We start from the raw sequence: 10,835 nt of genomic DNA, 5'->3' as shown, positions 1-10,835 counted from the left end.
GTTCCAATGAGAATGCTTCTCTTGTTCATTTAAACCTTTATATTTTTAGAAAAATAGCTTATGTTAAGGTCTAAACATGCTCATTGAGCTAAGAACAGTGTAAAAGGATCATACTCGTGTATGAATTCAAGAAGAAACAAAAGCAAAACTGCATTTCCAGATAGGGTGGTGCTGGGCCTAAGCAAGGCTACCACAGACCAACTACCCTGAATGCCTTTTGTTTTTCTTCTTCTCTTGTATTCCCCATTTTTTCTCCTTTGTTTTGTTGGGTTTTTGTTTCATTGGGGTGTTGGTTGTGTTTTTGTTTTTTTTCCTGTTTTCCTCTTTTTTTTTTTTTTTTTTAGGCTTCCATTGCTTCCCATCTCAGCTCAAATTACCAAGCAGTGGGGGCCATGCATGAGGTTTCTCCACTGTTGTGTTCTCCCCTTCCATCAATCCATGGCCACCCCAAAAGAACAAACAAACAAACAAACAAACAAACAAACACAAATGAACCCTAAAGCAGTGGAAGGATGAACACAGTGACAAGATGTGAACCCAGCAATAAAGGAACAATTAGAACATTAAAAAGGGTGAGGGAAAAGACCCAGTTTGGAAGGTTCTGCGCACCATCCTTTGGTGGGGTCGGCACCGCCGGGGAAGGGGTCTTGGTGTCACCGTCATCGAGGACGGCTGTGGTGCATAAAAAAATGCAGGTATCTTGTTGCTTTATTCAAGAGAAGGAGCTATGACGTAGAGCCAGTGGCTTCTACACCAAATGATCACACAGGATAACCTTTCTTTAGAGGCGTGAAATAATTATCGTATGCGATCCATCCCCCCTGCACCCTTCTCTTGCCCTTCTGAGTGTTATTGGTCATTCACACATGTTTAAAAAAAAAAAACAAAACCACAAAGATATATTCATAAAAAAATACCCAAGGCAAATGAAACAAACAAAAAAACCCACAAAAGAAAACAAAACAATCTTTCCACAACCAAAAACAAACAAAAAAAAAATCAAAACAAAACAAAAAAAACCCAACAAAACAAAACTAAGGAAAAAAAAAAAGGAAGAGGTAACCCAAATAAAAACAAAATGGAACAGAAACAAACAAAATTAAACAAAACAAACAAACGAACAAAAAAAAGGAGAGGGGAAAAAGAGGGGGAGAAAAGAGGTGGAAAAAAAAGGAGGAAAAAAGAGGTGGAAGGAAAGAAAAAAAAGGAAAAAAAAAAGAGATTGCATGAAAAAGCAAAGCACTCAGAAGGAAATAATAGCAGCAAAGTAGTACATAAATGTCATGAGTCCACGCCGCCTCGAGTCATCGGTTATTAAAAATAACCTCCAACCAGCACGGGCAGCTGCTGATGAACTGTCTCGTGTAGCACTGGCCCCAGCCTTTCACAAAGCTGATCTGAACAGTAAATCCGGTCCACGGCTGCTGCATGAACTCGTGGTCGTTGGGTCTCTGCAAGCTGTATGCCTTCTCGTAGTCAAAAGCCTTGATGGAGAAGCCTGGGAACACTTTGTGGACCAGCAGCGTCCTGGAGTCGGGGTTGTCCAGTGTGGCCGACTTGATGAAGATGGGGTAACTGCTGCGGTTGTACACCCACACGCCGTCCACTTCCTTGGTGAGCTGGATGCCATAGCCAATCTTGCTGCGCACCTTCTGCACCAGCTGGCTTTTGTTGTCAGAGTTGAGCTGTCCGAGGCAGAAACCATTCCCCTGAGGTAGATCATAGAAGATATCCAGGGAGGGCTCTTGGACAGAATACAGACGACCCACGCGCGTCTTCTCTTCCCAGTATGCCACCACGCACCAGTGTGACCGATCCCCCGGCTCCTGAAGAACTTGGGAATCTACAGCAGGGTAAACAAAACAAGAGAAGAAAAGGAGAAATTAAGCAATGGCAGCAGTCATACAACCCAAAAGTGACACAATGTTCACAGGTCCTTTTCTGCCCATGCCTTCGGGATGCTCTCCATGCACACACCAACAACCACAGCATAGAACACAATCACAGAACTGTCTCAGTTGGAAAAGCTCTTTAAGATCATCCAGTCCAACCACTTTCTAAGTCTGCCAAGGCTGGTGATAAACCACATTCCTCAGCACCACATCTCTTTTCTTTTGAACACTTCCAGGGATGGGGATTCAGCCACCTCTCTGGAAAGCCTGGTTACAGCACCTGAGAATCCCTTCAGTAAAGAAGTTTCCTCTCATGTCCAACCTAAACCTCCTCTGGCACAACTTGAGGCTGCTTCCTCTTGTCCTAACACTTGTTAGTTGTTGCTAGTACACCTGCAGTCTCCAAAATCTAACTAAGACCACTATTAAGACCATTTAAATGGACCCAGCTCTGGGAGACTCCCATGCCGCTTCAGTGCTTAGCTCTGCTTGGAGTTAGAGCTCCTGAATCACCACATCCACCTTTAGAAATGCCTTGAAAACCACCCTCGGGCCTACAGCAAAGCCACCCCTCACCTTAATCATGACTGGAAATCACCTTCAATGCCCACAGGAGACGAGATGCTCCAGTCAGTTCTCTCCAGCAAGACCAAACACTCTAAACCCCCTTATTTGTAGATCTGTTTCCATAAATAGCCATCAATGGTGCACATACACAAAAAAGCCCCTAGATGTTTCTAACAAAACCACAAGGAAGGTTATCCCATGGGACTAGGAGGGAAGAAGGATTCCCCTGCTCAAGTTCATGAGACTTTTCCCTGCCTATAGGCAAAGGCTAGGTAATGGAGAGGATGGAGATGTTGGAGGAAGCCCTGATCCATGGGAAGAGCCACCTCTCAGCATCAGGACAGGGACCAGAAAGTGTGTGTTTGTTAAGAAGTGGCCTAAAAACAGTCCATAAAATCCTGAAATTCAGTCCCGCGGCCCTCCTTTTGACTCCCTTGCCTGTAGCTAGCCCATGCAAGATGATGGTGGAGGAAAAAGCAAGGGGTGGGAGAGCTGAGAAATGTGAAAGGGAAAAAAAAATAAAGACCCCTTTTCTGATGGAGAATCCCTAGCAGGTAATTCCTTTCAGCCACAGCAGGCATGGAGTTAAAACAAGTGCTACCAAAATAATTCTCTGCACCATGGAAGCAGCTGCAGGACCAGGGATGGTAGGAGACCACACATCCCTGAATCACATTCTTATAGCATGGTAGGAGTTGGAAAGGACCTCTGGAGTACACTGACTAACCCACAGCCAAAAGCAGGATCACAGGGCAGGTCACAAAGGAATGCATCCAGATAGGTTTTGAAAGTCCTTAGAGAGAAGGAGACTCCCCAACCTCTCCATGCAGCCTGCTCCAGGCTCCAGCACCTTCAACAGTAAAAAATATTCTCCTCATGTGGAGGTGGAACTTCCTGGGTTCCAGTTTGAGTCCACTGCCCCTTGACCCACATCACAAGGCACAACTGAAAAGAGACTGGTCCTTTCCTCTTGACACAACGGCCCCAAAGACACATTTCTGTCCCATGGATAACCTAAGTGTGCACAGCGCTCCAAGGCTCTTTTTCACTGAGCTGCCTTCCAGCAGGTCACCCTCAAATCTGTACTAGCGCACAAATCTCTCCCTGCATCACCTCAGCAGCTCCCCCAAACCCTCCCAGCATGCATAATAGCAGCAGCACATTGGCTGGCCTTTTTTTTTTCCCCCCTGTAATTTTTCTACTATTAATAATTTTTTATCATCAGTGCAGAGGATGAAGTTTCTCCTCCCTTTGAGTTCTGCTTCAAGACCTGCACTGTGCTTTTAAGAAAAAAAAAAAAGCCCAGCCACACACTTTTCATTTCCTCATTTCTCTGCCAGCAAGGAAAATATTTCTTCAGTTGCTGGAGGCAGCTACTAAAAATGGGCCTGACTGCGTAAGCCCCAAAAAAGGGACCCTCACACCAGGGTGAAAGCATGGCTGGGGGGCAGTTCTGGCAGTTTCTGGAGCGTTCCCTGAAACAGCAACCATTGAGGTTTGTCCTTCCACACACCCCTTTTTTGTGCCTCTCAAGTCTTTGTTAAGGATAATTTAATATCCTGCTGAAAACTGGCACCATGTGAGGGACTGAGGAGAGGATGGGGTAGGCGGCTTTGGTTACCTCTTCCCTAACCTAAAGAGAGTGCTCCCCACCCAAGGGCGCACCCAGTGGGGCAAGAACCCAGGATGATGCTTCTCCTCCCAAGAGATAGAGGAATCTGAGGATGGGGGTGGTACAGAGGGTGTGTCCAGGAGACAGAAGAATCTGGAGGGGGGATGCTCTTGGATCCAGGGGAACGATGCTTCTGGATCCTGGTGGGGGTGCATGACACTCCTGAGTTCAGGGTGGGAGTTGCTCCTTGGTCTAGGAGGATGATGCTCCTGGACACAGTCAAGGAGAATTTCTGCTCTTGGATCTGAGTTGAGAGGATGCCCTGAGATCTGGGGAGACAATGTTTCTAGGTCCAGAGGAAGGGATGATCTGGAGGGTCTAGGCAAAGGAAATGCTCCTAGGTCCAGAAGATGAGATGCTCCTGGATCTAGACAGGGCAAATACTCCTAGATCCAGGAAGACTGATGTTTCTGGATCCACGGAAAGGGTACCCCTAGATCCACAGGCATGATGCTCCTGAATCTGGTGGGAGGGAGATGATGCTTCTGCAACAAGAGGATGATGCCTCTGCATCCAAGGTCACAATGCTGCTGAATGTGGGTTGGTAGAGATGCTCCTAGAGCCAGGAAAGTGATGGTTCTGGATCCAGCCCTATCTCTGACCACCTATTTTCCCCACTCTGCCACACCCTCATCACCAACTGCAGTGATGCTCGGAGCTCCTGGGGTTGTGTTTACAGCAGCTGAGGGAATCTGGGGGGCACCAGGCATCGAACCCTGCTGCAATTCCTGTATTTATAAGCATCCTTTTTAGGAGGAGGTGGAGAGAGGGGGTGGGGAAAATGCTGACTTTTTCACCTGGTATTTCTGCTTGCATTAGTGAAGACCACTTAACAAGCAGCTCCTTGCCTCTTACAAAAGAGTTATTTAATTGCCAGCACATTAGGGAAAAAAAAAAAAAAAGGCAAGCTGCTTTGGCTATGAATGAACAGACCTTTATGGAGGGCTGGAAGTTCATGAATGGGATTCCACTAGGTTTTTCAACGACATGGGGTGACCAGACCTCAAGGACAAGTCTTAGGTAATCTGGGATAGTTTTTTGTGTTTGAGGAGCCAGTGCCAGCACACAGTATAAATATGCCAGAACCTCATGCCAGAGCCTCTTCCGTTCGCAGGCTTCAGCTGTTGACTAGATGTCTAGTCAAAAAAGCCATCAGAATATAAGGCCTGAGCTTGGATAAACAGTGTCGGGCCTCCCTGCCAGCCACCACCAAAGCTGCTTTTCATGGCTGTTGGGATCCCAGCAGAGCCTTCCTGATTCTGGCATCCACCAGGAAAAGGGGTGGGGAAAAAACAGTGGCATCACTTGGGCGGCGGTGCCAGGAGAAGAGGAAAAAATTACACTGCTCAGATGCTTCCTACAGGGATGGATCTATTTTTTTTCCCCTTAAGGACTTTTTTTGGGGTTGCAATGACTATGATTCAAGTGAAGCAAACAGCTGGATTTTGCCCCAAAATGCCCTGCTGGGTTCAGTTGGACCCACTACCCATCTCTACCTGCCAGAAACCCACAGAAAAACCCCATCTCCTGAGAAATTTGCAGCCACATAAACTTCTTGTCAACAGCCCAGGAAAGGCCAATAAACCATTTGGGATTCTTGTTTTGAGCAAAAAAGCACAATTTTTATGAGCTCCTCAGAGCAAATGCATCCATTTCTAAATGCCTGGGAAACTCCCAGCCAACTGGGAGAGTTCCCATATTCCAGCAAACAATGTTCATGTTAATGCTATGAACATCCGTGCTACCATTCTGTCACTAAGTATCCCAAGCATCCCTCCTGCTGGTTCCATGGTTTGCATTTTGCCTGTCATGGGGTTCCACCAAGCTCTCCTCTGCTCCCTTCCCATTGTGAAAGCTTCTTGTGAGATAAACCAGAAAATAACTGAAAATAAAGTGAGGCTGCCCTCAGCAATGTAGAGAGTTAGTTGTATTAGTCACTTATTGTTGGGTCTGTGGAGAACAGTATCTGATGCAGACCACACTTCCCCATCCATGAAGGGGAGATATGAAAGCAATAGTTTGCCACTCCATATTTTTTGGGGTGTTTGGTGTGAATGTTGATGTTTTCTGGATGTTTGGTGTGGAGGATGATGAAGCCCCAGCACAACTACATCATTCACCCATAGAAATACCCTTTTTTTTGACCCTTACTTTTCACACCCTCCTGCTGAAGGGCTGGCCTGACTTCAGCCAGTGCATCCCCCGATGAATCTCAGTGAAGGTCTGTCCTTCCAAAAGCACCACCTCAGATACTTCCCAGCCAGCCCTAGAGACCATGAATCTCCCACCACCTGCTCTGACCCTGGTAAACATCAAATCCTGCCCAGAATTGCTCAATAAAAGCTACAACAAAGATTTCTCTAGTTTTGAGTGCGCACATGTCGTCCCATGTGCTCAGGACATCATCCTGCTCCAGGGAAGGATGACGAAGAAAATGCTACACCCAGAGAAAAATCCTGGAGGACAAGACACCAGAGCCATAACCTTTGAAAAAGAAGAGCTGCTGACAAGGAGGAGAGTCCAGATGAAGCTGAATATGGGAGATTCACACCACAGAAACACACAAATTTATCAGCCATGGTCCCAACAGTGTTTGTCCCAAGAAGGACTCACATCACCTGCAAGGGGTAGAACATTTCTGATGTGGCTTTTTCTTCTCCTTGACACATGAACACTTGTAAGATTACGAGACCAGGTAATCTCTACTTTTTCTTTCAAAGCTCTTAAAGTTTTGTGAAAAGTTTGGGAAGAAAAAGTTTGGTTGGTTTTTTTTTTCTCCACTGAAGGAAGAACCAAAATGTTTCAGTAAAATTTAATTAATAAAAATGATTTAAAAAATCCACAAACCAGCTAAAAACCAACACAGCTTCTGGCTGGCTTTTGGTTCTCAGCCTTGTCCTGTTGCCAAGTTCATGACCGTAGAAGGGAGGTGGGCTGGGGAATCTTCTCTTGTGTTTTGGTTTGACACAGCTAAAGGTTCTCCTGTAATCAACCGACCTCTGAAGAAAAAGAGCAAGTTGAGCACACACTGAGCTATCTCATCCGTCGGGATCGCTCCCATCTCGAGCAAGTCAAGAGCTATCTAAATCGTCACTGGTACCTGTGATAGTAACTGAAAATGGGAATACAACTGTGTTCCTGATGAAGCTCTTAAATGCCTGTAATTGGATCTTTCCTCACTGACACTGGGATTAGATTCAAATGGAATTATCCAACTGTGGAATTGGCTCAAACTATGCACTTAGATTTTTCATACACACTCTGTATGTATGTCTATATGTTGTTTGTCTTAAGAGCAGCTATGACCCAAAGCATCTTCTCATGCTCTTCCTAAAATTCTCACCATCACACCCCTCCTCTCCCTCATTCCTCTGTAATCCCTAGGGTTGGATTTCCTGCCAAACATCAACTCTGCTGCATCACCTACCCTGAATTGCTAGCAGAAGTCTCCTCATTTTCATAGTCTTGCAGAATGGTTTGAGTTGGAAGGCACCCTCCTCTAAGCTCATCTATTCCACCCACCCCCATTCAGTGAGCATGGGCATCTTCAGCCAGACCAGGATGCTCAGCTTTTGTGGCACCTTCACCTGGGCCGCATGCAGAGATGACATTGCACACACCACAAGGGCACAACACAAACAGATAAAAAGGCAACAGATAAGTTAATGTAATGTCCACCTAGAAATCAAAGCGTCATAGTAACTTAGCTTTTTTCCTAGAAGGACCACAACTCAGCTGTGAGCTCCTGGGGCAGCAAAGAGACCTGGAGCGGTTGTCTCATCCCTGCCTGAGTTCCCAGCAGGCAGGCTTCTGCTGGAATAGGAGCAATGTGGACACTGCTGATGGGCAGATGAGTCTCTGGTCCTTCCTCCTTTACACGTCAGCACAGGCGGAGGGCAGCTGTGCTTAAAAAAAAATTGGCTGGACTGGTGTCAGCACAACGTGCCGTCTGGCTGGGGCCAAGCCTGAGACCAAGCTCAGCGTGTCTCGCGCCCGCTAATCTCTCTTGGCTGACCTAAGCGGCATCTGTGAACCTGGGGCAGAGCCATGCCCCATCTCCTGCTCGTGGAGACGGAAGAGAGGTAGACACAAACACTGCAAGTTTTCATGACTTTTTGCATTTCTTGAGGGTCCTCAAGAATTTTCCTCCAGTTTTGTTACGGGCAAGTGCCCTTTTTCATAGAATCATAGAACGGTCTGGGTCAGAAGGGACCTCCAAAGCTCAACCAGTCCAACTTCCTCTCTGCAGTCAGCAGGGCTCAGAGCCTTGTCCAGCCTCACAGCTTGAGTATTTCCAGGGATGGGACCTCAATCACCTACACAGGCAACCTGTTCCAGTGTTCTACCACTCTCACAGTCAAGAACCTGTCCCTAACATCCAATCTAAATCTGCTCTTCTCTGGTTTGAAGTCAATTCCCCTGGTCCTGTCACTGCAGGCCTTTGTAAACAGTCTCTCTGCAGACTTCTTATAGCCCACTTCAGGTACTGGCAGGCTGCCCTTAGGTCTGCCCAGAGTCTTCTTTTCTCCAGGGTGAACAACCCCAGCTCTCTTGGCCTGTCCTCACAGCAATTGTGCTCCAACCCCCTGATCACTTTCATGGCCCCCCTCTGATCTCAGGAAAAACACATCTCTGGACTTTTCCTTGAGAAAGGATCAGGCATTGCCTCGAGGTGACTGACGAGTACATGGAGCATGACATTCAACCACACAGCTCATCAAAGCAAAGAAAAATAGGCACCAAAAAGAGGTATTTTCTTTCTAGTTGCTCTAGTGATTTACAGGCTACTTGGGCAGAGAAACAAACAAAAAAATATCCAAGAAAAATTCTTCAAAGCCAAAACCAAAAGCAAAGCCAAAAAAAAAAAAAAAAAAAAGTCCAAATTGAAGGATCCATCCTGCTGCAGAAAAGGGTCTTTGTGACTTTAACAGAGTTTTGTGGGCAGGCTGGAGACACCACCCACGGCTATGTTTGCCCCAACCCTTTTATATCTGCCTGCACACAAGGGCTAGGCAGCTTCAGCTTCCTCACCACCTCCCCCCTTTCCTCCTGCTTTTGATGGCTGAAAAGCTAATTTAGAGGATGGTCATGTGTTAAGCTTCTGTTGTTTGCAGAGAAAATAAAACCTTCCCTTCTGCAGGGATGCCACCCCTCAAGATGGCCTGTGGAGTCCCAAGAGCCCACCATCTCGGGCTCTTGGCGCCAACCCAAGAGCCCCCAAAGAGCTAGGACAGGCCTGGTCACGTCAGCACCTACTTAGGGAGCCCTTAATCTCTGGATTATTGACATGATAGACCATAACATCTCTTTAGGAGCCATTACAGCCCATCGTGTCAGTAGGTACTTATGGAGCCCTTAATCCGCAGATTGACAGGCTAGACCATAAATTTGTGTCTATGTCTAATTAGGCAGCTCTTATTACTCAGCATATACACAAGTCACGCAGGCTAAAGAGCCTTAAGACTCTTTCTTTAGTTTATTAACAAGTTGTCCACCCAATCAGTTAAAGGGCTCCTTGCCTCCCAGCAAAATAAGCCAACCTTGCACGAAAACAAAGGTCCACCTGAGCTTCCCCTCTAAGATCTCAGTTTGCTGAGGGCTGGTATCCAGAGACTGAGATGTTACCACATGATTTAAAACTTTCTCAGTCTGATGGTGACACAGGGGATAAAAAAAGGACAGGAGCCATGGAAGAAAGGAGTTTGTGATTTTCACTGTTTGTGACTAGAGCTTTGGTTCAGACTCGTGTTAGCAGCAACCTACAAGCTTGGGAGTGGTCTGCTCAGTTCCCTGGTGGCCCACATGAGACTTACTTCACCATGGCTGGGAAACCCTCTTGTGGAATCAGCACCAAAATGAGGTCAAGTTAGACAGCAGTAGAGATGAGTGATCCCTGAGGACATCCCCTAACACTCCCACTCCAACTTGGTGGTACCTAGAGTCAACTTTCTCCCCAACTGGAATTCAGACCTGAATCTTAGAGTTAATTAAAAAGGGGGACACAAAAGCAAGAAAACCATGTGAGAAAAGGTCCTTGCAGGCATGTTGTTGCAGACCTACAAAGCCTCAAGAGTGGGCATCAGGATGATGAACACTAAGGCTGGCCCAGGAGAGATCATACAGGGTGATCAACACATACATGTGAAGTAAGCCCAGCTCCCTGATGGGCATCAAAAGACAGCAAAGAAAGCACCAAAGTGAAACTGCTGAGTTCAAGGAGTCCACCAAACCAGAAATTTTATTCATAAACATCCTATTAGTCACTGCTACTGTCTAATTACGGTGATTAATCTATTACCATGGCTTAAAATTACTTGAGAAGAACCTTCTCTTTGTGCCCATTTCTCTTTAAAAGCCAAGCAAGGCTACAGCTTGAAGAGGAGGGGGGTGGTGGTGTGTGGTAAAATGACGCAGGCACACACCAAAAATGCCTGTCTGGCTGTCTCCAGCGGTTAGAGAGGAGCCAGCTGACTCCAGTTTCCTCCGTACCAGGCTTTGGTCCTCATCAGCCATGCAAATTATAGAGTATCGTGCTGTCTGAAGGCCGAATTTCGACTCAGCTCAGAGAAAAGCCTTAGAGGAAGGGTGGGGATGAAGAAGCCAGCCAAATCCATTCATAATATTTACAGTAAATGGGCCTCTTTGCTGTTGTTTAGTATACAGTCAGTCTAATTATTTTTTGAAGTTTTAATTTTAAAGAGCCT

General features: G+C 46.3%; 1 protein-coding gene across 3 annotated transcripts in view; it reads right to left on the bottom strand.

Moving 5' to 3' along the window:
• Positions 1 to 1,157: 1,157 nt before the first annotated feature.
• SMAD7 (SMAD family member 7) overlaps positions 1,158 to 10,835 on the bottom strand; it is a 30,158-nt gene continuing 20,480 nt past the window's right edge. For all 3 annotated transcript variants that reach the window (XM_064140120.1, XM_064140121.1, XM_064140122.1), the window contains one exon: positions 1,158 to 1,843. In XM_064140120.1, coding sequence (XP_063996190.1) covers positions 1,305 to 1,843 — 539 coding nt within the window. In that variant the 3' untranslated portion in view covers positions 1,158 to 1,304. The remainder of the gene's footprint in view (positions 1,844 to 10,835) is intronic.

Source organism: Pogoniulus pusillus, chromosome Z (genome assembly GCF_015220805.1).
Source record: "Pogoniulus pusillus isolate bPogPus1 chromosome Z, bPogPus1.pri, whole genome shotgun sequence".
NCBI lineage: Eukaryota > Metazoa > Chordata > Aves > Piciformes > Lybiidae > Pogoniulus > Pogoniulus pusillus.
The sequence above is the reverse complement of the archived record's forward strand: the minus strand, read 5'-3'. Positions and strand labels throughout refer to the sequence as shown.